The sequence below is a fragment of the Mirounga leonina genome, unplaced genomic scaffold (assembly GCF_011800145.1).
Source record: "Mirounga leonina isolate KUSES-001 unplaced genomic scaffold, KU_Mleo_1.0 Mir_366, whole genome shotgun sequence".
Lineage (NCBI taxonomy): Eukaryota > Metazoa > Chordata > Mammalia > Carnivora > Phocidae > Mirounga > Mirounga leonina.
In genome coordinates, this window is record NW_023270709.1 from 2,413,653 (window position 1) to 2,441,104 (window position 27,452).

The 27,452-nt window shown below is 36.7% G+C and overlaps 1 protein-coding gene across 6 annotated transcripts in view; it reads right to left on the reverse strand.

The window, feature by feature from the left end:
• Positions 1 to 205: 205 nt before the first annotated feature.
• The window catches only part of EXOC2 (exocyst complex component 2), a 276,304-nt gene continuing 249,057 nt past the window's right edge, over positions 206 to 27,452 (reverse strand). For 4 of the 6 annotated variants that reach the window (XM_035030711.1, XM_035030712.1, XM_035030715.1 and 1 more), the window contains 5 exons: positions 20,143 to 20,198; positions 17,768 to 17,890; positions 5,492 to 5,553; positions 3,063 to 3,122; positions 206 to 1,489 (listed from right to left, as the gene is read on the reverse strand). In XM_035030711.1, coding sequence (XP_034886602.1) covers positions 1,396 to 1,489; positions 3,063 to 3,122; positions 5,492 to 5,553; positions 17,768 to 17,890; positions 20,143 to 20,198 — 395 coding nt within the window. In that variant the 3' untranslated portion in view covers positions 206 to 1,395. The remainder of the gene's footprint in view (positions 1,490 to 3,062; positions 3,123 to 5,491; positions 5,554 to 17,767; positions 17,891 to 20,142; positions 20,199 to 27,452) is intronic. The other 2 variants (XM_035030710.1, XM_035030714.1) reach the window with 2 other exon arrangements.

The window sequence follows — 27,452 nt, forward strand, 5'->3', positions numbered from 1 at the left end:
ATAAGAGAATTACTCAGTTTTCTTTTTTTTTTTTTGAAAGATTTTATTTATTTATTTGAGACAGAATGAGAGAGAGAGAGAGCACGTGAGAGGGGGGAGGGTCAGAGGGAGAAGCAGGCTCCCTGCCGAGCAGGAAGCCCGATGCGGGACTCGATCCAGGGACTCCAGGATCTTGACCTGAGCTGAAGGTAGTCGCTTAACCAACTGAGCCAGCCAGGCGCCCGAGAATTACTCAGTTTTCTGAGTGAATGGTGTGATAAAGTTAGGTAGGGGAAGCTGCCTTTGAAAGAGATCACGGTGCCCTGCACCTATTCTGGTAAACAAAGTCAGCAGTGAATATAGGACAAATAGCATGAGGTTCATCAGCAGTTCCTACTGCTTGGTAACAGAGGAGTGTCTTTGAATCTTCAGAAAACACAGACTCTGCCAGAGCAATGTTCTTTTAGCTACCGAGCAAGATACATCAAAGGGTAAAGAGTAGTGGAGAGAAACGACATTGTCAGAGGGGCAGGAGTGAACAGGGGTGGGCAGGAGGGCCAGCTGTCACCAGGGGGCCTGGCTTGTTCTTTGGGAGGCAGTGAAGACTGTAGCTATTCCCACCAGCATCTATTGGGGTATCCAAGCTCCACCTCAGTAACAAATGGATCCTCAGGGACAGGCAATGCACTGACATGAAAAGACACATTAAATTAAGAGTGAATGGGACAAAGAAAAGCTACACCGAAAGGTGCTTAATGTTTATTAGCTTGGTGAGAAATAAAAAGTAGGCAGCAAGACACAAAGTTAACTCATGGACATCTGGACCACAAATAATGTACCCCAAATATAACATTTTCTTAGGCAAACTGCAAATTTTCTAAAACTCCACTTGAATTAGGAGAGTTAGAGGTATTTGTATGAAATAAGGTTTTAAGTACAGATGTACAATTTAGGACAGTTAAAGTTCCAAAGATGTCTAAATATAACTTCCCAAATCTTCTTAACAATCTCTCCATGTGTCTTGGAAGCTCCAGACACTAAAAGTCTAATATAGGAGACACTGAAGAACGCCTTAGTTACATCACATGCCATCTCAAAGCACTCCCTGTAAAAGCAGCTCTTCCTGCAGCATTCATCATGAAACATCTAGCTAAGAATATATATATTTAAAGGTATCTTAAAGACATATAGGGCCTAATGTAATAAAAATGACAAAAGTTATTGCTTGGGCATTTCAAGCAAGGTCATTTTGGTTGAAATAAAACATATACAAACATCTTTCTAAGCTACCAATTTGGGGAAAAGAGAGACAGTGCAAACCTAATGCTTTATATGCCAATACCTTTAGGGCACTTAATAAAGTGATAACAATTTATTACTTGTTATCTTTAGAATGCCCTTTTTTTTTGGTGGTATTTATGTCTTCATCATAGTTGAAGAAGCAGCTTGGAAACAGGTGAGCTGCAAGTGCATGCTACTCTTGAACTTGTTCAGCAGCTCTTCCAGTAACCTGAAGGGAGGAGAAGCTATTTTACAACCTGGCAGAGTGAAGGTTGCCTAGCAACATAAGAAAACATGCAGGGGAGCCAACTGCCCAGCTTTAGCTTCTGCTTATTGAAGTTATTTACTTATTGATTCTTAACTCAGTAACAAGTAAATTAGTCAAAGAAGCTAGTCAAAAGGAATATATATTTATATACATATTTATATTTATATATAAAAATCTCCCTCCTGTCTCCTTTCCCTAGATTAATTAGATTCCTTCCTAAACACATTAATGCTTGGGCCTGTACTTTTTTTAATTCACTTTTTAAAAATTTCAAAAATACTAAAATGTACTCTTTTTGGCATACAGTTCTATGAACACTGATAAACACATATTAGCAACCTAATAACGCCCATAATCAGGACACAGAATAGTTCCATCACCCTCCAAATCCTCTTGTGTTGTCCCTTTGTAGCCACCTTTCTCCTTACCCTCACCCCTCGGCAACTACTGGTCTACTGTCTGGCTCCTCCTATTTTGCATTTTTGTTTTGAACACGTATTGGAGAGTGGTAAACTGAAGTGGTGAATTAAGCACCAGGAGACTCCAGGTCAGTTCCAACTCAGTGGGCAAATTATACTAGTATTTGATAACTCAACTGCTTTCTTTAACTGGTTTGATGTATAATTTTAGGGCCAGAAAGGATCTTAGAGTTCATTTGGTTCAGATGAAGCAACCAAGAAGTGGGCTTAATGATACTGGGGTCAAAAGATTATTTCATGGGTTTAACAATGCCCAAAATTAGAACACCATCTCCATGTGACATTTTCCCAGCCTCACGTGTTCTCTCTGCCCTCTGAGTTTCCATAACACTCATCTATGCAAAATTCCAGAGCCTACACAACGGTTTTCATGTCTATAGACTGAGCAGCCAAATGCAAAGGCAGGTGGACTTCAGTTATGGTTAGTAAAGGAGCAAAGACCTACAATGTTTCCGCTACCTCAGTTGAGGGTAGGTTGAGCATTTATGAAATTTGCCTGGCCTACATTTTGTCTCAGGTCAGAATTTCCTGTTTTATGAGTAGCAAAGTTTAAACTCTGGCCAAGACCATTAACATAGTGTTAGTGAAACATATACAATTTCATTATGTCATGTGTATAAATTTACTTTTTTTATTACTTTATGTTATATAAAGCAAAAAGCATACATTGCTGGGTCACTCAAAGGAAAAAATCATCAAGTCCTGCCTTTTACTGGTCTTTTTATATTTCTCTTAGTATTATCTTCTTAAAAATGTAGGACAATAATATAGTTTACTGAGTCAAAATAAACTTTCTTAAAATGTTTTCTATATTAGTCACTTAAAACAAGAAAAGAACTGATTTCTAAACTGCCATAAACCCAGAGGAAAGGTTTTACCTTATTCTGTCACTTTGAAGACAAGCCAGGTACAGCCAACATAATGCATACTATTCAAGGACTATTAAGTAGTGCTTTTCCTTAAACCCAAATCATTATCTATTCAAAAAGTACTTTTAGGTAACAAAACGTTCAACACATCTTAACTGGTCCTCGAAAACAGCATACAGAACTTACTTTTTATCTGCTCCGCTTGAAAGCTGAGGCAGGGCTTCTAAAGCCTGTTTAAAACTAGACCTGGAACACAGACAAGCAACATTTAAGTTGAAACATTTCATATTTCTAAGGGGAATTAAGAGCATCATTAAAAATTCTTAAGCATATTTTAAATATAAAGAAACCAGTAAAAGCCAATGAAGCATGTAGAAATATGAGAAAAAGTAAAAGTGAAAAACAATAGAAAAAGTAAAAGTAAAAGTGAGGGTATAGTGTATAGTTCCCAGGCAGAGGCCTTGTAGGAGTAGGGTCAGAAAAAACTCAACTAGGAAATGAAACAGAACTTGAAAAGCTAAAAGAGAGACTGATTTTGACAAAAGGATGCTACTCATGGTACATGAAAGCTTAATGTGGACATGTTCAATTTTTAAAAAGTCTTTTCAAAACAAAACTGAACTATTAAAGCAACTGGTAAGAAAGGAAGGAAATGAAGTAGAAATAGGGATGATCTTGTGACAGATTATACAAATGAGGACATTTATAGTATTGACATGTACAGGGCCTGATTTACAGCCAATATCTTACATTAATTAAATATAGTCTATAGGATTTAGTTATTATTATATCTAAAATTTGTAGGATAAATGGAGATTGACTGATTGATTTTAATTCAACATCCTCTCTTTTCATGAAAACCTAAAAAGGTGTGAATTAAAAAAGCCCACCAATTTGGTACGCTTAACTTTTTAAAGTAGAAAGTACCAGAAAAGCTACTGAATCAAATAAAAAGCCTTTTAAAAAGGGAAATTATTTGGTAATAACTTATACTGGTCACTAAGGAATAATTTTTAACTTCTCTTTTTCTTTTATAACTTGTTGTCTAAGGGTAAAGAAATAAATGTAATTATTCTTGACTGTAAGGTAGTCTTTGATTTTGTATTAGAAAAACGGATCCTCACCAGTGTACCAGCAAACATATTTTGGGCAATGTTTCTCAAACTAGTGGCAAATATCACAGCAACAAACAGACTACAAAGTCCCAAGAGGATTATAAAAACTGGTAGTGGAAAGCTTCAGTTGTTCCTCGTTAGGGCAAGGGATAGGTTATAGCTTGTGGGCACACTTAGCTCCCTTTCCAATATGAAATTGACTTTCCTCTTTCCTGATGTAGAGAGGAGTCTCCACTGTTATCTCTACCATCATCTTAAACCTCTTCTCAATTAATCAAAAGAAATGTAATGCTATTATTCTTTATTTTTACATTTTGACAATAATGATGATCATGAAGATGATACCACTGATTATTTGTAGACCAAGAGTCTAGAAGGTAACTTGGCATATTTTTAATTTAATTCCCTCAAAACTTTGCCTAGAAAGTATTTATTATTTTTCTTTCATAGATGAGGAACTTAGGCTCTGAAAGGTTAAATTAATAGGAATAAATACCTAGGTACTTACACAAAGCATGCACCCACATCAGATAGGGACTGAATGGAGTGCCCTCCATCATCTATTATTTAATACTTTATGTAGAAAAATGATGGCTGGGAAAAGGTGTGGCTAAAAAACTAACATGGGAACCATCTAGAAATGGCTTCTGGTCAGCCATTATGAACAGGAATAAGAAGCTAACTTCATTCGTTAGGAAAAACTTTTAAAAGTCTTTTCAGTTGTAATAAACACAGTAAAATTGATGGTATAAGCCATGTCATCAAAAGCTTGGAAATGAGTAAGTATATCACACGAAGTGACTATACATTTTACTTGTATACTACTTGGACATTACCAATATAACCCAGTATATTTCCTAGGTACTATTGACAATGGAGTAAACAATTTTGTATAGGCAAGTAGTTAGTGATGTTTCAGTTCACCTACTGATATTTCAATGATAGGAAATCCTGACTTTCATTCAAAACAGCTAAAAATTATCATCAAATTTCCACTACAAAATTTTGTAGAGAAACCACAAGCCTTCCTCTTATGCTGATATTTACAATGCTTAAACTGTCCCTCAGAGTCTGCTATGAATAGATTAAGATTCAATTCTTATTTTCTCCTTTTTTCAAGAAGTATATAATGCTCCAATTTATCATTATGAGATTAAGATTTATCTTACTGAATGAAAATATAAAATCATATTAAGTCTTTTTTCCTTTATATTATGCTACAAAGAACCAGTATTAGGAGGCTTTAGCTTTTTATGCTTTTTAGCTTTTAAAAATTAATCAAATATAAACTTTATCACTTCACAATCATGAGCACTCAGTCTGATCAGTTATCTTTACAAAGGATTTTATATACTAATAAGCTTTATTTTATTTTATTTTTTTATTATGTTCAGTTAACCAGCATATCATAAGTTTTTGATGTAGTGTTCAATGATTCATTAGTTGCGTATAACTTTATTTTTAATGAAGCACTCAGAACAAAAACATTTAGCATCTCACTTGCTTTCAGGCGTCAGGTGAACAGCCACAGTATCCCTCAAAGCACAGATTTCAAGCCGTGCCTAAACATGAGAAAAGGACAAAGTGACCATAGGGAACTGCATCAATTATTAAATTGAAACAAGCGGACAGTCTCCAGCCTCGTTACTGCAGGGACAAGGTTGACAGAAGACCATTGGCATGTAGTTATCCCCCACCTACCATGGTGACTATTAATTATGAACAGACTTTCTTTCTTTTTTTTTTTTTTAAGATTTTATTTATTTATTTGAGAGAGAGAGTGAGAGAGAGAGAAAGAACACAAGAGGGGGGAGCGGGAGAGGGAGAAGCAGACTCCCTGCTGAGCAGGGAGCCTGATGCGGGACTTGATCCCGGGACTCCAGGATCATGACCTGAGCCGAAGGCAGTCGCTTAACCAACTGAGCCACCCAGGCGCCCCATGAACAGACTTTCTAAAACACTCCAAAGAAATCAGTTATGACAAAATATTCTTTTATTGAAAATTAACTTAGAGTCAAGTATGACTGTGTGAAGGCAGGCAGTCAGATATCTTGTTATAAAAAGGTTCAACCTATACAAGGATTTTCCAGAAAGCTGTATTTACTACCTAACCAGTAATTTTTCCTTTAGTCTATTTGTGAGAAGAAGCAAAATTTGAAACACTGTCCCTAGATTATTGCCCCACACAACAGATTTAAGAAAAAATGGATTGGCCTACTTCCTTATACCTATGCCCTTTTGGGCATTCTGACTTTAATCTCAAAACCTAAAATAAAGCTCTGCAGATTTAATGCAATGTCTATTAAAATCACAGCTGGCTTTGTTTGTTTGGTGATTGTTTTTTATAAAAATTGACAAGTTGATCCAAACACACAAAACCATCTTGAGAAAGAGTAACACAGATAGAGAAACACTTTCTGATATCAAAACTTTCTATAAATCTATAATAATTAAGATAGTGTGGCACTGCTATATGGACAGAAATACAGATCAGTAGAATAGGAAGAACGAGAGACAGACTAGTACATATGAGGAAAACAAATCCCCATAGCAACTGGCTTGGAAAGCAAGAGGGGCCAAATTTTGTAAGTTTTTGCAACCAGCTGGTGGGAAGCCTAGAGTTTCAAAGGTCAGCAGACTTGGCTGAGATAGACTCTGCAGGGCATTATGCTGCTCTTGGAGAGAAGGCTGGCAAACAACCTGGATACAGCCTGCGAACAGTGATCTGAAGAGCACCTGGGGCATACAGTGGGGAGGCTATTTGCTCACTTGGAGTACGTCCCAGAGAGAGGGTGTTCAAAAGACACCCCTCAAGGGAACAAAGGAAATGGCATGTGCCATTTCCCTCCCCTGCTCGTCACCATAAACACAGGGCTGCCTGTGGGAACAAGCATAGCACCACACTCACTACCTAACTTGCTTACACCAAGCCCTCTCCCCCAAGTTCCTGTGGAACCACGCTTCCCAATCATGCTTGCCTTAGTCCCAATGTGGTGGGTCTCCTCCCTAAGAACACTGGCTCAAATCCCTGCCAACACCATGTCTTCCCACCTGGGAGTTTTGCACAGCCTCAGTTCTGGCAGTGGTGGCAACAGGTCTCAGTTCATAAGCAGACAAGAGCATACCTAGTTAAAATGTGCCACGTTAAGGCCAGGGACCACACCCTGCCCAAAAAGGAGCCACTGCAGACAACTGGCCTGAAGGATAAAGCAGCCAAGACAAAACAGCAGATCACATGCAGCATATCCAGGAGATACTCCTGGAAGTGCCAGGCCCTGGAACAGTAGACACTACAAAGCAGGACACTACAGGTCCTCTTCTACATTAGGCCATTACCCTCAAGAAAAGGAGACATAGCTGACTTTCCTAAAATCAAGAAACAGGCACAGAGACTTAGAAAAAATTACAACACTGAGAAATTTGTCACAAATGAAAGAATAGGACAAGGCCACGGCTGGAGGTCTAAGCAAAACAGACATAAGTAACATGCCTGATTGAGTATTTAAAGCAATGATCATAAGGGTACTCACTGGACTTGAGAAGAGAGTGGCAGGTATCAGAGAGACCCTTAACACAAAGATAAAAAAGAACTAAGCAGATGTGGTTTTGGAAACACATCATGCTGCTGGGGTGGGGAAGGAGCTGCAGTTATGGAGAAGGGTGAGAGACTAGCACATATGAGGAAAACAAATCCTGCAAGAGATGAGATTAGAAACATGTTTGATGGAATGAACAGTAGGCTGGAAGAAGCAGAGGAATGAACAATGACCTAGAAGACAGAGTAATGGAAAGTAATCCAGCTGAAAGAGAAAGGGAATTATGCAAAATGAGAATAGACTTAGGGAACTCAGTGACTCCATCAAACATAATAACATTTGTATTACAGGAGACCAAGAAAACAGAGAGAAAAGGGAGCAGAAAATTTATTTGAAGAAATAGTAGCTGAAAACTTCCTTAATCTGGGGAAAGGAACAGATATCTGGATCCAGGAGGCACAGAAAACCCAAAACAAAATCAACAAAAGCACACCCATGCCAAGATATGTTGTAATTAAATTGGCAAAATATAGTGACAAAGAAAAAAAAAATTAAAAGCATCAAGACAAAGGAAGACAGTAACATACAAGGGAAACCCCATAAGGCTAGCAGGGGATTTTTCAGCAGAAATGTGGCAGGCCAGGGGCACCTGAATGGCTCAGTCAGTTAAGTGTCTGCCTTCTGTCCAGGTCATGATCTCAGGGCCCTGGGATCGAGGCCCATGTCGGGCTCCCTGCTCTGCAGGGAATCTGCTTCTCCTTCTGCTCTCCGCCTACATTCATGCTCTCTTTCTCTCTCTCAAATAAATAAATAAAATCTTTTAAAAAAACAAAAAGAAAAGAAATGTAGCAGGCCAGAAGGCAGTGACATTATATATTCAAAATGCAAAATGGGAAAAATCTGCAGCCAACAATATTCTATCCAACAAGGCTATCATTCAGAATAGAAGGAGAGATAAGCAGTTTCCCAGACAAAGAAAAACTGAAGGAGTTCATGACCACTAAACCAGCCATGCAAGAAATAGTTAAGGAGATTCTGAGTGGAGAGACCAAACGTGACAGTACGAAGGTAGGAAACATAAAAGCAGTAAAAATGAATAATTCTGTAAAAAATCAGTCAACGAACTCATTTAAAAAAAAAAAGGATGTGACATATGACACCATATAGCTAAAATGTGGGGAGGGGAGGAGTAAAGAATGGGTTCAAACTTAAATGACCATCAACTCAATATAAATTGCTACATGCACAAGATGTTATATAAAACCTAATGGTAACCACAAATCAAAAAGCACTAAAAAATATGCAAAGAATAAAGAGAAAGAAATCCAATTATATCACTAAAGAAAACCAGCAAACCATAAAAGAAAGACAAGAAAGGGTCAGACAAAATCTTCAGAAACAACCACAAAACAATAAAATGTCAATAAATACATATCTATCAATAATTACTTTGAGTATAAATGGACTAAATGCTCCAATCAAAAGACACAGGGTGACAAAATGGATAAAAAAAGCAAGATCCACCTATATGCTGCCTAAAAGAGACTAATTTTAGACCTAAAGACACCTGCAAATTGAAAGTGAGGGGATGGAGAAACATCTATCATGCATATGGATGTCAAAAAAAAGCCAGGGCGCCTGGGTGGCTCAGTTGGTTAAGCGACTGCCTTTGGCTCAGGTCATGATTCTGGAGTCCCAGGATCGAGTCCCACGTCGGGCTCCCTGCTCGGTGGGGAGTCTGCTTCTCCCTCTCCTGCTTCCCCCCTCTTGTGCTCTCTCTCTCTCTCTCACTCTCTCTCAAAAAAAAAAAAAAAAAAAAGCCAGTATAGCAATACTTATTTCAGACAGAAACAGACTTTAAGACAAAGACTGTAAGAAGAGACAAAGAAGAACACTGTATAATAATAGAGGAGATAATCCAACAAGAAGATATAATAATTCTATATATCTATGCACCCAACATGGGAGCACCCAAATACATAAAACAGTTAATAACAAACATAAAGAACTAAGTGATAATGATACAGTAATAGTAGGAGACTTTAACACCCCCCAATTACATCAATGGACAGACCATCTAAATAGAAAATCAACAAGGAAACAATGGCTTTGATTGACACACTGGACCAGTTGGATTTACAGCAGAGTAGACATTCTTTTCAAGTGCACACGGAACACTCTCCAGAATAGATCACATATAAGCCCAAAAAACAAGCCTCAACAAATTCAAAAAGACTAAAGTCATACGATGCGTCTTTTCTGACCACAATACAATGAAACTAGAAATCAACCACAAGAAAAAAATCTGGAAATAACACAAATATATGGGGTTAAATAATATGTGACTAAACAATGAATGGGTCAATCAGGAAATCAAAGAAGTAAAAAAGTACACAGAAACAAATGAGACAAAATATCTGGAATGCAGCAAAAGTGGTCCTAAGAGGGAAGTATACAGCAATTCAGGCCTACCTCAAGAAGCAAGAAAAATCTCAAAACAAACAACCTACCTACCCTAAAGGAGCTAGAAAAAGAACAACAAACAAAACCTAAAACCAGCAGAAGGAGGGAAATAATAAAGACCAGAGCAGAAATGAATGATATAGAAACTAAAAAAACAACAGAACGGATCAATGACACCAGGAGCTGGTTCTTTGAAAAACTCAGTAAAACAGACTTATCAACAAAAAAAGAAAAAGGATTCAAATAAAATCACAAATGAGAGGAGAAATAACCAACAGCACAGAAATACAATTATAAGAGAATATTATGAAAAACCTATATATGCCAACAAATTGGACAACCTGGAAGAAATGGATAAATTCCTAGAAACATATAAACTACCAAAACCGAAACAACTCCCACAAAGCAAAAGCCCAGTACCAGATGGCTTCACAGATGAATTCTACCAAACATTTAAAGAAGAGTTAATACCTATTTTTCTCAGACTATTCCAAAGAATAGAAAAGGAAGGAAAGCTTCCAAATTCATTTACAAGGCCAGCATTTCCTTTAAACCAACACCAGATAAAGACAGGACTAAAGAGAACTACAGGCCAATATCTCTGATGAATATACATGCAAAAATCCACAACAAAATACTGGCAAACAGAATCCAACAATACATTAAAAAAGTCATTCATGATGATCAAGTGAGATTTATTCTTGGGTTGCCAGGGTAGTTCAATATTTGCAAATCAATTAACATGATACATAACATCAATAAGAGAAAGGATAAGAACCGTGACAAAGTGCAATTTCCATTCATGATAAAAACCCTCAACAAAGTAGGTTTAGAAGGAACATATCTCAACATAATAAAGGCCATATATGAAAAACCCACAGCTAAGATCATCATCAAGGGGGAAAAACTGAGAACTTTTCCTCTAAGGTCAGGAACAAGACAAGGATGTTGATTCTCACCACTTTCATTCAACATATTACTGGAAGTCCAAGCCACAGTAATCAGAAAACAAAAAGAAATAAAAGTCACCTAAATCCATAAGGAAGAAGTAAAAATTTCACTATTTGCAGATGATACTACATATAGAAAACCTGAAAGACTTCACCACAAAACTGCTAGAACTGATACACAAATTCAGTAAAGTGGCAGGGTACAAAATCAAGGTACAAAAATCTGTTGCAGTTCTATATACTGATAATGAAGCAGCAGAAAGAGAAATTAAGGAATTGATACCATTTACAACTGCACCCAAAATAATAAGATCTCTAGGAATAAACCTAACCAAAGAAGTGAAAGACCTGTACTCTTAAAACTATAAAACAGTGATACAAGAGATTGAAGATGACACAAAGAAATGGAAATACATTCCATGCTCATGGATTGAAAGAACAAATACTGTTAAAACATTTATACTATCCAAAGCAATCTACACATTTATTGCAATCCCTATCAAAATACCAACAGCATTTTTTGCAGAGCTAGAACAAACAATCCTAAGATTTGTATGGAATCACAAAACACCTCAAATAGTCAAAGCAATCTTGAAAAAGAAAAGCAAAGCTAGAGGCATCACAATTCCAGTCAAGTTATATTACAAAGCTGTAGTGATCAAAACAGTATGATACTGGCATAAAAACAGACATAGATCACAGAACAGAATAGAAAACCCAGGAAAAAACCCACAACTACATGGTCAATTAATCTTCAACAAAGCAAAAAAGAATATCGAGTAGGAAAAAGTCTCTTTGACAAATGGTTGTTGGGGAAACTGGACAGCCACATGCAAAAGAATGAAACTGGACCTCTTTCTTATACCATACCCCAAAATAAATTAAAAATGAATTAAAAACCTAAATGTGAGACCTAAAACCATAAAAATCCTAGAAGAGAACACAGTAACTTCATTGACATCAGCGGTAGTACACTTTTTCTACATAGGTCTCCTGAGGCAAGGGAAACAGCAAAATAAACTACACCAAAATAAAAAGCTTCTACACAGCAAGGGAAACAATCAAGAAAATTAAAATGCAACCTACAGGATGGGAGAAGATATTTGCAATGACATATTTGATAAAGGGTTAGTATCCAAAATCTATAAAGAACTTATACAACTCAACATCCAAATACCAAATAATCTAATTAAAAAATGGGCAGAAGACATAAACATTTCTCCAAAGAAGACACAGATATGGCTAATAGGCACATGAAAAGATGCTTAACATCACTCATCATCAGGGAAGTGGAATTTAAAACCTCACAACGAGATATCACCTCACAGCTGTGAGAATGGCTAAAATAACACAAGAAACAATAGATACAGAAAAAGGAACTCTCTTGCACTGCTGGTAAGAATGTTAACTGGTGCAGCCAATATGAAAACAGTATGGAGGTTCTTCAAAAAGTTAAAAATAGAACTACCCTATGATCCAGCAATTGCACTACTGGGTATTTACTCAAAGAATACAAAAGCACTAATAAAGGGATAGGTGCACCCCTATGTTTATTGTGGCATTATTTAAAATAGACAAATTATAGAAGTAGCCCGAGTGTCCATCAATTGATGAATGGGTAAAAAAGATGTGGTACACACACACACACACACACACACAGGAATATTATTCAGCCACAAAAATGAATGGTATCTTGCCATTTGCAATGACATGGAGAGAGCTAGAGAGAATTATGCAAAGTGAAATACGAGAAAGAGAAATACCATCTGATTTCACTCATATGTGGAATTTAAGAAACAAAACAAAGGAGCAAAGGGTAAAAAAAGAGAGAGAGAAAAACCAAGAAATAGACTCTTACATATAGAGAACAGATTGCTGGTTACCAGAGGGGAGGAGGTGAGGGAAGGTTAAATAGGTGATGGGGATTAAAGAGTGCACTTGTCATCATGAGCACTGGGTATTGTATGGAAGTGTTGAATCACTACATTGTACACCTGAAACTAATACAACACTGCATGTTACTATACTGGAATTAAAATAAAAACTTAAAAAAAGAAGTAAAAGCAACAAAAGAAAAAACTGATAAATTAGACTTCATCAAAATTAAAAACTTATGTGCTGCAACCTATAGCTTCAAGAAAGTAAAAAACAGGTGCGCCTGAGTGGCTCAGTCGTTAAGCGTCTGCCTTCGGCTCGGGTCATGGTCCCAGGGTCCTGGGATCAGAGTCTCGCATCCCTGCTCGGCGGGGAGCCTGCTTCTCCCTCTCCCACTCCCCCTGCTTATGTTCCCTCTCTCACTGTCTCTCTCTCTGTCAGATAAATAAAATCTTAAAAAAAAAAAAAAAGAAAAAAGAAAGAAAGTAAAAACCCACAGAATGAGATACCACTTCACACACACTAAGATGGCTAGAATCAGTAAGATAGTAAAAGTACTGGCGAGGATGTGGAGAAATTGGGATCTTTATACATTGCTGTTAGGAAAGTAAAATGGAACAGTCAGTTTAAAAACAGTCTGGCAGTTCATCAAAAGATTAAACATAAGGTAACCATTTGATTTAGCGATTCCCCTTCTAAGTATATACCCAAGAGAAATTAAACTATATAAAAACGTGTATGTGAATGATCTTATTAGGTAAAAAGCAGAAACAACATGAATGTCCATCAAATGAAGAGCAGATAAAGAAAATGTGGTATATTTATACAATGAAATATTATCAAAAGAAATGAAGTACTGGTACATGCTACAACCTATATGAATCTTGCAAACATTATGCTAATAAGTAAAAGCAGCTAGTCACAAAAAGCCATATTCATATGGTTCCATTTATATGAAAGTTTCAGAATAGGCAAATCAGAGGGATAGAAAATCATGGAGGGTCATGTGGGTGGCTCAGTCAGTTAAGCATCTGACTTCGGTTCAGGTCATGATCTTAGGGTCCTGGGATTGAGCCCCACATTGGACTCTCTGCTCAACAGGGAGTCTGCTTGCCCCTCTCCCTCTGCTCATGCTCTCTCTCTGATAAATAAATCTTTTAAAAAGGAAGGGAAGGGAAGGGGAGGGGAGGGAGGGAAGAGAAAAGAAAAAGAAAAAAAATCATGGAGATAGAACACAGAATACTGCTTGTCTGTGGCTGGGAAGGGAGGTTGGAAGGACAATGGAGAGTGGCTGCTAATGGGTCCAAGGTTTCTTTCTAAGGTGCAATATTCTAAAGGTGATTGTGTTGATGGCTGCACACCTCTGTCAACATAGAAAAAAAAAATCACTGAATTGTGTATACTTTTTACCTTGTAGCCAACACTGTATGGCAGGTAAGCTATAGCTGCATAAAACTTTTAAGAAAAAAAAAAGGTAACCTAAAGCTTAAACTTCTTTGCAAGCTTGAAAAAGTGAGACTTTACATACAGATCAATTGTCTTCAGAGCTTCTGAAGAGGCTCTGAATGAGGAAGCCCACAGCTTACACTCTCTACCTTTGACTCAGGTACCTACCATATGTGTGATGCTCAGGAGACTATTTAAAAGAGACAGCCTTTCTCCTCTAGCAATGCATAAAACATAAAACAATGATAAGAGACATGGCTAGTCTTTTAAATAAGAGTTAATTAGAAATTCTGTAACCAATCTAGTGAAACTTTTTCTGTTTGAAAAGCAGTAGGTTGGTTTCATTTTTCAGTGCCTTAGAAGCCTAGAAAATAGTTTGTAACTAGAAAGCAAATATATGGCGGTTTGTCTCTATTATTTATACTGTAGTATATATAGAAACAGATCTACAAAGAGAGTATCAAAAACAAAGAATAAGATAGAACTTTTAACTGAATATTGTAGAAGGATTAAATCACTGTAAAATTAATCTTTGTGCCCAAATTTTATTCAAAGTGATAGGTGTTTTAGTTAATCTATGAATTATGCCAACTATAAAAGCTGTGGTTATTTATAAAATACACATAGGATTGTACACCAGAAACTGTCATGTTAAAAGATGAGCTAAAATCACCAAACTATCATTGCACTCCTCTCTAAACTGGCTCTCAGGAAGGTTCTGAGAAGACTGATGCATTGGCCCTTATTTTCTTTTAAGATTTTATATATTTTATTTGTCAGAGAGAGAGAGAGCACAAGCAGGGGGCGCGGCAGACAGAGGGAGAAGCAGGCTCCCCACTGAGCAAGGAGCCGGATATGGGCCTCGATCCCAGGACCCTGGGATGATGACCTGAGCCAAAGACAGATGCTTAACCCACTGAACCACCCAGGTGTCCCGATGCATTGGCCCTTATGTAAGTGATTATTACAGGTTAACGTGTAATCCCTCTGAGTTATCTGAGTTATCTGCTCAAAAGAAAATAGCCTAACACAGTGATTCCCAATGGGAGAGGGTGAAATGGGGCAGGGGTTAGATATATTTGAACTTTCCAATATAGAAATAACTGCCCAGTTCCTAGGAGGCCAGTAGTCTCATGGACATGCATGTATCAAAAAAGTCCTCCAGCTAAATCTGATATCTCTTCCTAACCCTCCCCTGCTAGCTTTGAAAGAATTTAGCCATCAGGCCCCTCCCTAGTAATCTCAACCACCCAGAGGAAAGCACTATCCTGAGACTTTTTCCACCATAGATAGTTTTATCTGTTTGAGAATTTCATGTGAGTGAAACCCATACAGTATGTGAGCTTTTGTGTAAGCCTTCCTTCACTCAGATGAATGCTTCTGAGATTTATCCAGGTGGTACCAGTAATCTGTCCTCTTTAGTGCCGAATTGTATTTGGTTATATGAACATATCAGTTTGTTTATTCTACTGATCGATACCTGGGCTGTTTCCAGCTTTTGGCCATTATGTTTTCAGTCCTCTTGGTTAAATACATAGGATTGGAACGGCTGGGTCATAGGGTGTGTTTAGTTTCTTTCTTTCTTTCTTTCTTTCTTTCTTTTTTTTTTTTTTAAAGCAAGAGCTTTTCTTGTCACTGTACTATTTTACACTCCCAACAATGCGCAAGACCTCTAGTTTCTCTTCAGTCTTGCCAACACTTGGTATTTAAGTCTTTAATTTTCTTCATTCTGGTGGATGTGTAATGGTATATTATTGTAGTGCTAATTTTCATTTCTCTGATAACTAATGATGTTGACCATCCTTTTATTTTATTTTATAAATTAACTGATTAGCCATTCTGACTCTTCTAGAAATAAAATTACATGTATGCTAGACTTTTTGATGTTGTCCCAGAGGTCTCTGAAGTTTTTATTTTTTTCCCAATGATTCTTTTCTCTGTTCTTCATATTGGGTAATTTCTGTTGATTTACAAATTCACTGACTTTCTCTTTTGTCCTGTCTAATCTGCTGTTATTCACATCCAGTAGACTTAAAAAAATTCATATATTGTATTTTTCCATTCCAGAATTTCCATTTAGTTCCTTTTTTGGGGTTTCTATTTTTCTGCTGAGATTGCCAAACTATTTCGTTCATTATGAGCATGAATAGTCTCCTTTACATCACTGTACACGGCTGCTTTAAAGTCCTTGTCTTCAAAGTCCAACATCTGTGTTATCTCAAGATTGGGCTCAGGTTGCTTTTTTATTGAGAACGGGTCATATTTTCCTGTTTTATTCTGTTTGTGCATTTCATGTAAATTTGGATTGTTTCCTGGACACTGTCAATATTATGTGTGGAGACTCTGGATTCTAGAATATGCCTCTGAAGAGGACTGATCTTTGTTTTGTTTGTTTTAGCAAGGAATTAACTTATTTGGACTCAAACTGAAAACTCTTGGCTCTTGGGCAGCACTTCAATTTTACTTCAGTTCTTCTAGCCTAACTGGGCTGGCTGAAGTAGAGATTGACCACGCATGTGTAGCTCAGCGGTCAACCAGTGACTTAGGCAGTGTATACACAAAATTTATGGCTTTTTCTTTCTGCTCTCTGGGATACCTCACTTTCCTGTAATTGTGGATGCCCTGAAGCCTATTCTTCAAGCCAAAATGATAGCAGGTTTTGTGAAGTTGTAGGCATCCCTTGGCCTGCCTTGAGGCTAAAATCTGTAAAAAGTGAAAAATTCCTCAAGTGCCATTTCTTCCAGAATCATTCAGTGATGGTCATTCTCCAGTATCGTCAGGTTTTGGTTTTTATACTTTTTATTTTTCTACATTACTCAAGATTATAGTTGTTATCTGTAGGGAGTTGGCCTGACAGAAACTTCCTCAGCCACTACTGGAAGCAAAACTGCCAGTACTTTTAAAAAAACACATTTGCAATGCTCTAGATCACTGCAGTTCACAGGTAGCAAGTAACTCTCCCATATGCGTGCATACCCTGGCTGCTATCCGTTTGATTATATACATACCAAGAAGTATCTGGCTTATAGAAGTTCTATTAGTTATAATTATGTAATTTAAAAAACTACAACATAAACCAATGGATTATGAGAACAAAGGGACTGTTGTCATTTCTATGAAAACTGCACTGAATGGTTTGAAAAGATTTATTAAAAGTCACTAAAAACTTCCTGTGAAACTGAATTTAGTGAAGACAGTTGTAAACTAAAAAAAAAAAAAAATCACACAACTTTAGAAGGAATCTGCATTCAGATAATTTCACAAGAGTCATTAAGGTCTTGCTCTACTCCAAAGAAACAGAAACTCTAAAACTTGTAGACAATGCATGGGTATGGCTTATAAAAAAGATATGATAGTAGATGATAAATCAGCAGATACATCAAAAAAAAACAAAAACAAAAAACACCCCAAACCCTGTCTGTCTATCTTAAGATTGATGATTAAAAATACATTTATATGTTTTAAACGAAATAAAAGTTCAACATGGAACTGAATTATTTTGGTACCTGTAATGCTCCATTTTTACTGAAGGATGAAACACACTGCATCAGTCGACTTAGCTCTTCAGAAACTGCTTCCACCACCTTGGATAGAACTCGAGGTACCAATTCTTTGGAAATAGTGAACACCTGATGGAAGGGTTTAAAGTAAGAAGAAATGATGCATTATGGGAACATTTCCTGACTTGAATTTGTTAAAAACAAAGAAATGCACAAAACGAAGTAACTCACAGGTCTTCTAAGTCATATTTTTAAAGGATCATAATCATGAATGAAAGGAAGATATAGACTTATACTTAAGTTGTATTAAGTGATTCATACGCCAAAACTAATCCTCTTAAAATATATTGGCAAATATAATTCTGAAAGGTATTGTTGATATTGACAAACTAAAAATAGTTTCAAAGATTTCTTCTTCCTCTTGCCCTTTTCACAAAAAGAAATATTTAAAGAGGAAATTATAGAAATAAAAATATACTGTGTCAATTTTTTACCACAATTAAAAGAAAAACATACTGGGTCAGACTCTTCTTAGATCAAAACAAACACCATATCATACTGGGCACTTTACTGTGTATTGGACAACAAAGTCCCCAGTTTTACTATTTGCTGAATTTAATATGTATTTCCTTTCATTTGACATAAAACATTATTTCCAAACTTTGAATCTTGATATTTTCAGGCTAAGAGCTATTATATTTGAAAATGTGGTGAAACATTTTACTATGCTGATTTATAAATTTGTCAAGTTAAGATCATGTAGGAAATACTAAATAATAAACATTATGAATGAAATTCTACTTTCAGTCATTGAGAAAAATTAAATACAAATCATGGTTATTGATAGTGAACATTAATAAAAGCTGCCTCTTTAAGAATCACCATCATTACTACAAATGCCTACATATTTTGCAATTCCTCTGACTACCACCTGTCCATCTACCACAGAAATGCTTTCACTGACTGATAATTTAATTTTATCCTCTAATTTTACTGGAAGCTAACATAATAAGAAAGCATTTGTATATCTTTGATAAAATCATGATAAAAATAATTTTAAAATGTATGTGATAAAGGGGCACCTGGGTGGCTCAGTTGGTTAAGCGACTGCCTTCGGCTCAGGTCATGATCCTGGAGTCCCAGGATCGAGTCCCACATCGGGCTCCCTGCTCGGCAGGGAGTCTGCTTCTCCCTCTGACCCTCCCCCCTCTCATGTGCTCTCTGTCTCTCTCATTCTCTCTGTCTCAAATAAATAAATAAAATCTTAAAAAAAAAATGTATGTGATAAATTCTTGCTAGAGTTAAATCATATGTAAACTTTATATTTATAAAGGAATGTATGTGTTTTCCTTTATTAAGAAATGAAAACTATAACATGCTGTATTTCTCCTTCTGCTCTAGTTACTTCAAATTTAGAGCCAAATTTAGGAACAAGATAGCATTCTGTTTCCTTTGGTTACTCTTTTGTTTTAGCCTGGATTATCCATGTTTTTCCAGTTTACCTTGACAACCTCTGATAATTTTGGATGAAGACAGTGGTATAAACTAAATACACCTACATCAGCTACATACAGCTTAAAAGGCACTCAAGCAACAGTGGAAATTATCTAATGATAACCTCTTTGCTTGGCCCCATTTTATCTGGTCACCCATCAGTCTATGAGCTATAACAACTCTGAAAGTACTGGCAAAGCAGTGAGTAACGGATTGTGAAATTATAGAATAGGTAGTCATAGTGGTGATAATGGTGATAGCTGTGCTTCTTTTGATGTTCCTTAGAAGAGTCCTTCTAAGAAGGATATTAACAAAGGAGGTTAATGTAAAGCTTAAGATGAGAATGCTTCAAGTGAGGGCAAGTTTTAGCAAGAACCAGAGGCATCAACATCTACATGTACCTAGTCAGCTGCTGATAGGAAACCATGCACCTGCTTCCTAACCTCAGGCTGCCCTTTCAGCCTATCTTTCTAACAAGTCTAGTTTTCTGGAATCCCAGGCTCTATGTAAGAACACATTGCTACGTGAATAAGACACCAATGCTTATTTGTATCCTGGTTAAAAAGAGGTTAATGAATTTTCCAAGATAAGGGATTTAACATACCTTTCAATTCAAGATAAGGAAAAAACATCTTTTCAATCTCTCTTCTCCTTACCTTTTGAACATTAATGAATTTAGTTTTCAACACACACAATTTCAGGAAAAAAACTCTCATAGTTAAAAAGCGTAAGTGTGTGTGTGCATGCATGAAGATAGAGTTGTGTTTTATTTATACTCAAGATATATTCTGAAGGGAAAAAAGGACTACCATAAAAACCATCAAATTTGCCTCTTTTTCTTTTTTCCAGTTACCCATATTTCTCAGGAACATCTAATGATAGCTTACCTCTGCATGCACAGCAATTATATTCACCAATGCTTCTTTTAAATAGTTTCTGACACCTGAAATCAAGATGAGGGAGGGAAAAAAAGGCATTTAATGGAAGGAAGCTACCCATCTCCCTTGACGGCATTACTGTGCACTGTATACTCTACCGCCTTAGAGTTTTCTAAGGAGAAACAGAAAGTAACACTACCACTGTCTATTTCCTTTTGAGGGCCAAATGGTAAAAGGACTATTTTCGTACAGGTTAAAAAAAAAAAAGTTAAATTAGGCATTTTCTTTGTTTTTCCATTTCTGCCATTATTTCTCTGAAACTGATGGTCAGTCTTTCAAAATTGAAATTTAAAACTCTCCTTCAATTTCTTCGTGTGTGTGTGTGTACATACACTCACATTAGCAGACCAAAAAAAAGAAAAAGAAGGAAGATATTTACCAAAGCTCATAAAAGCTAAATATCTATTATAACATTTTATTTCCAAAGGTAAAAGTTAAGTTATGCAGAATGACCATTTTGACCTTAAAAAATTACTTCTAGGAGAAACTTCTGACAAAATCAAATCTGATTCTGTAAGGCAAGTTAAAGATTGGACAAAATACAAGATTTCAGGACAGTATAGGAGATTTAACAGTACAGGAGTCTGAAGTCAGATTATCTCGGATCAAATCCCAGTTTCATCGCCTACAAGCTATGACTTCTGGCAATAAGACTGAGAGCCCAGTTTTCTATCAGAGTATAAGAGCAGCATCTATCTTGCAGGCTTATAGTGAGGATTATAGGAGATAATGCATGTGATTAGCCCTAATATCCATAGGGCTCAGTAAGAACTTTTATTACCATTATTTTGTAGGAAAAAAAATGTTAAAACAAAATGCTTTACTGTAACTCTAAAGAAATTACTTTTACTTGGAGTGGAATATTACTTCAGAATGCCTTCTGGAATTAATTGCAAATACCGAGAATTCCTTTTCTACAGAACAGAAAATTTTACTGTATTGTAAAATCATGGATGTTAATAGTAACAATATTAAGGAGAATCTTTTTCTATAATGTCATCTAAGCTGATTATTTAGAAAAGTTGAGATTAAAGGCCAAGAACTATAATCAACTTTCTGAACTGACATTTTCAGATTCTAAATATATAACTAGCTTTTGGTTCTGTCATATGCTATGGTATATAAATAGGTACACTATTTTTCTTTTGAGGAGCCAATTTATATATACTTTGGGAAATGGAGGTTCATGTGTTATTAATTCTCTTTTTCTGGTGGAAAAATTGAGAAAACTGTTGAAGAGCAAACAAATATAATTCAGAAATTAGTTGAAATCAACTAATTGCAAGGTACAACAAGTCTTAACTGGGAGGTAGGAGAGAAAAATATCAGGAACCTATTGTAAGTGAAAGTGAAATAGACTACCTTGCACTCAAGACCAGAAAAGCTTTCCTCCTCTAAGAGGAAAGTCATACCACAGAGTTGTTCCCTGGATTGTTCACCTGCTATATATAGTCAGGGCAACAGGGAGACCTGGCTGTAACATCTGTTTCTGATGACTATGATCACCCCAGTCAAAAGTCTCCTCTTGCCCCTTGTTCTCTGGGCAGTTCTCCCAGGGTGAGTGGAGGAAAGCAGGGAAGGGCTCTCCAGTTCAAGAGTTCATAACCACTGTACTCAGGTCAAGAATTTTTAAACTGCAATACTGTGAAAGACTAGCCCATACATACATACATATATACATACATCCATACCATGTATATAGTTACTAAAAATATAAGCACAATCTTAGGCCAGTGATGATGTAAGGAACTTAAGAGTAAGAAATTCAATAGTCTCAGCTGTTCGTGAAAACCAGGGTTCTGTCAATGCTACTATTTGAACATGTCAAATGTCAGGAGTTTGGGTGCTAGCAATGTTCTGGCAATGATGACTTGACATGTGAGGGCAGTTTTAACTTCTAAAATTCTTCAATGTAAAAGAGAGGAGTGGGGCCAGAGTGCTGACTAAAAAGCAGAAAATTAAACTTAGAATAAAGCAAGCCAGTGTCACATGCTATCAACTCAACTCCCACTCTGACCCTGATAGGAAAAACATTTCCTGGCAAGAACCCATCAGACTGAGCATTACTAATAAAAACACCCTGTAAAAGAGATAAATCTAAATTATTCAATATAATTCTAAAGACAAAGCTGTGAATAGTAAGAATAAAAGCACAAGATACTTTCAGCCATTAGAACTATATTGCTGTTGATAAAAAATATGAAAACAAAATCAAACTTCCTGTTTTAGGCTGACCACAGGTTTCACAAGGATAATATGTTAGAAGGAACACATAGCTTCAACCTGAACAAATTGAGGAAAAAAAATTTCTATCTCTTGGAGACTTAATTTTTATGAACAGGACAAAATGAAATAATTGTACCCCCCTCCAAAAAAACAACCACCACCTCCTCAGGAGATAAGTGGTAATGTTGGAAAAAAAGAAGGAAAAAAATGTGTGGCCCTAGGGATGAACAGAAAGAGAGCTCCTGGTCAAACCACATGTCAGGCCAGTAAGGGTTCAAAAAGACAGCATTAAATTGAACATGTCTGAAAAATGCATGCTTAGTTTGAGACGGGGATTTATGAAATATTATTATAACCTTCTAAAGCAATGCATATGCTGGTGTTAATAACAATAAAAATTTTTAAATAAAAAATAAATCACCGGTTGCCTCTCTCCAAAAGTTACCCACTGTGTTAAATACAGAGATAATTATTTTTTATTGCATATTGGGCTGATTAGTTCTAAGGGAATGGCTGAAGTTCTCATTAATTCATTTAACATCAATTTGTTGAGATTCTACTCCATGGTGGACCCTGAAAGGCACACATCAGAGGTAGTGAGACATTAGGTCCTTCAAGAAGAGTATGTGTATATCCTCAATATGTGTTAAGACCCCAAAGACACAGTTATTGAATTTTATCCTAAGGTACTGGTATTCACATATGTGTCTAAGTTGCATGTAGCAAATACGTGGTATGAAAGGGTTTTATATTGTAAAAAAAAACAACAACAAAAAACTTTGCAATTTATACTAATTTGTGAAACATTTACTCACAATTTCTATTTTTTTTAAGTTCTTGAAAAGTTAAAGAATAGTACTGGGGAGGGGTGGAGAAAGGGCACTGGACCTAGAGACTAGACAGCGTCCGTGTCTAGGGACTGAGGTCTGAAGGTTCATAAACATCAAACAGATAAGATCTTTGTGGTCTTCCTAGTTAAGAATTTCAATTCCTTTCTCTTTACTCCACTCTACAGCCTGTTATCAGCCGAAGGAGAAACAAAACCAATATCACACCCTACTCACTAGTCTACCCTCCCCAGCACCTATCCTACTCCACTCAGGGGTCCACACTGAGACCTTCAGATGTGTTTCTAAAAAACTAAACACAGATTAACCCCTTGGGTTTAAGTGCCTGGTGAGTCTTCTGTTTTAAAACGTTGCTCCAAATTCAAATGTCGATTCTTTTAAAAATGTGTACCCCAAAAAGCCTGTAACAATGGTAGGACACCAGGGCTCGCCTTGCTTGCTCATGTGGTACTGGTGTCAAAGGACCCCTTCAAAACACAGCTGACAGAAGGTAGCAATCTTCTTTTTAGTGGCTAGAGTGACAAATTTGCTCTTTACTGACCTGGAAGAGGAAAGTACATGGAAATCATGCTGAAAGGACAGAAATTCAATTACTCAGAGTTGAAAGAAACAGATTTGGGTTTTGTAAAATGTAAGGTTTTGGTCTTCTCTGTGATTTCACTGACAGCTGGCTAACTTCCTTGAATGCAATGGGTTAGATTTGGAAAGCAAGAAAGAGGTAGTAAGAATGCCAAGAAAGATCCTATAGCTGTCAGAGAAGAGCTGTACATAAATTTTGTTATTAAAGTGCCTGAGGCCTTGAGGTGGATGGCAGAGTTTAAAGGGACCATGGTCCATGGGGGCAGGACCAGGATTTGATTTTTGGTTATGGTACTATTTTCAAAAGGTCTATGATGACTATGACAAAGGGACGATTTTGTAGTTAATTTTGGTAGTTTATGTTTTCTTCCCACTACATTTTATTCTAGTTTTAATGTTATTAACATTAATGTTTGATGATGACTTCTAAGTTCATTGAGGTGACAGAAAGAAAACTCAATATAAAGCCAGAAGACTTGGGATCGAGGTTCTGGCTTATTTATATACTAATGATATGGCCCTAGACAAAAATCAGTTCACCTTTTAGACAACAGCCTAGTTTACAAAATGTAGAGATTACAATGTCTGTTTTGCTATCAAAGCTGTTACAAAAATGTCATATATACTTATTTATTCCCTTTTTCTTTAAATATTTGTTGTGCATCAATTATGTGCAGGCACTGCCAGGTGGTGGTGTACAAAAGTGAGCAAAACAGACATGGCCCCCCTCTAAGAGAACTTATCTTGGTGGTGGGGGCATTTTGTAGATTACAAAGCAGTACACATATTTTAGGTACTTTTTATTTATTTTTATTTTTTTAAAGATTTTATTTATTTATTTGACAGAGAGAGACACAGCGAGAGAGGGAACACAAGCAGGGGGAGTGGGAGAGGGAGAAGCAGGCTTCCCGCAGAGCAGGGAGCCCGACGTGGGGCTCAATCCCAAGACCCTGGGATCATGACCTGAGCCGAAGGCAGACGCTTAACGACTGAGCCACCCAGGCGCCCCTTTTAGGTACTTTTTAAAGAAAGACATAAATAGTTGGGTAAAAGGTATGATAACTAGAAGAAGGGCACCAATTTCTCTCTCTGAAACACACGGTTTAGAAGTTTGGATACTGTAACCCATCATGACTGTCCCCTGGCTGCAGCATACCCCAACTGTAGGTAAAGTTCTTTGGAGTGGCACCAACAATCTCTGAACAGCTGAATGTGCACATTAGAGCATGACAGCCCAGGCACAATATCAAATGTTACTGGGATGTGCAATAACTGGAGATTTGTCTTTGACCATACACTTATTTTGCTAGTTTACACAAAATTCTCTAAAAGTTGGAATTTTAGTGGAACCGTTTCTGTCACACTTTGCATTGGTTTGGAAAGGACGGCTGAACATAACATACAGCAATGGTTAGGGAAGACCTGGCTTCTATGGGGACACCTGAGAAATGGCCTGAGTAAATCAGAATTATACATGTGAACAGAAGGCAGATGCAGGTGCTGACCTCAAATACTCATGTTACTTACTAACCAGTCACCTTGGGGCAAGTTTCAGCTCTAACGTGTAGCTTTCTCATTTATAAAACGGAGATACCATTTATTAAGTGAAATAATATTTCTAAGAGGCTAACAGTACATCTGTCAGAGAGCAGGGAGTCAGCAAATGGGAGGCAGTATTACCAGTTACAACCCGCTGACTCTCCCTTGTATTTCAGAGGTGGACCCCTAGATCACCTCTCATGTCCTCTCAGCGCCAACTCCCTCTCCTCCCACTGTAGCAGCTTTCCATTGATTTATATGACTACTTAATTAATAACTATCTACCCTGCTAGATTGTTAACTCCACAGGCATAAGCATTGCCCTTCACGTACCACATCTTTGTAACCTCACTACCTATCACAGTGGCTGGTCTGAGGCACAAGTTCAAAAATATTTATGAATGAAGAAATAAGGCAAACACCATGCATGTCTTGATCACTAGTAAGTTCCCTTAACCCTCTTAAATAAAGTGATAAGGGAATGAGTAAGTGAACAAATATATCAGAGAAAAATTTTCATGTATGTAGGATTCTATAATATATAATTTTGTACTTGAGCCATGATCTACTAAAAATGTAAATGCCTCAGTTTATGTGTAAAGGAGATGCTTTCTGCTAAAGCATGCATCTCTTACTTCTCATAGGATTTAAGAAAACAAAACAGTCCTGCTGAAATAATTTTACAGGATCCATTTGAAAAATATAATTTGAATAAACTAAGTATAGCAGAATGGGATACTGCTGAGTCTAAATACATGTTTTCCAAATATGCTTTGTTTTTCTGGTTATATACTTAGCAAATAGCTTATTTCAAATAATAAACCTTTACATTTACTGAATGCTCACTATATGCTAGATACTCAGGAAGAAGCTCAGGTATCTTAGAACATAATGAACACTTAGTAAATGTGTTAGGAAACCAGGGTTTTAGCTTTAGCTCCAACATTAAGTGGGCCATAAATGCCACATTTACAGTACTACTAGGAAATGAGCTGTGAACAGTGCACATAGAAAAAATAAAGCAAACTGACTTGTTTCTTGGAGTTACAAATGTTACATTATTATGATGTAGTAATAAGTATTGTTTTTAAAAAGGTTAACCTTAGATAAACCCCCACAACTTTCCAAGGGAATGAGAACAACTTCTAAGTATTTACAATATGTATCTCCTCTACTCTCTGAATATAAAATAAGAATGTGTCATGATATTTGACCAAAAAAGTGTCCCCACCCACACAGTATCAATCTAGACTATCACTTAGCAATTAATCTAGTAGCCCAGTGTGGAAATTCCCCATGGAGAAAACAAAGCTCATCTCTGCTCTGAGCAAGAACCTGTAGGCTTCTTCTCGCAGGGTGGGCTTCCTGTAATTGGGTCTGGACCACGTATCATCTCCAATAATGAAGGTCTTGATTTTCATACATGAAAGTGGAAAAGAAATCTTTTTTCTTGCTATATTTGTCAGTTTCTTCTTTTAATCAAATAAGGGGGGCCTTGGTTTTGGAATAGGCATACTACTAAAAATATTTATTGAGTGCCTATTACTATTACATGCCAGACTCTTTTCCAGGTGCTGGGGATATAGTAGAGACCAAAAAAAAAAAAAAAAAAAAAAAAAAAAGAACACACTCATAAGAAATAGAGCCCCTCTCCTCACAGGGCATACATTCTAATGGGGACACTACCAGATTTAAGAAAACATGACCACTTTGCACATGGGAGAGAGCCTTACATTGTCTCTAAAACAGCACAAGAAATTGCATGAAGGAAAATAGTCCGGCAAACACTAAAACCCACGTTGGTAAACAGAGGGCTTCTGTTTGATGAAATCCTCAGCACCATTTATGAGAAAAACGGTCCCCTGACATGTTGAAAGGATCTTAGTGTTGTTTTTGTGCCAATCTCATGGAATAATGCCTAGCAATAAGCTACAATAGATAATATACAGGTGTGTATGGAATGAACTGGATTTACATCTTAGCTGGAAAAATCAGCTAATTCGTGGAGCTTCAGGTTTTCTTTGAAATATGGGAAAATGTTTTATACATTAAAAAGTGTTATATAAG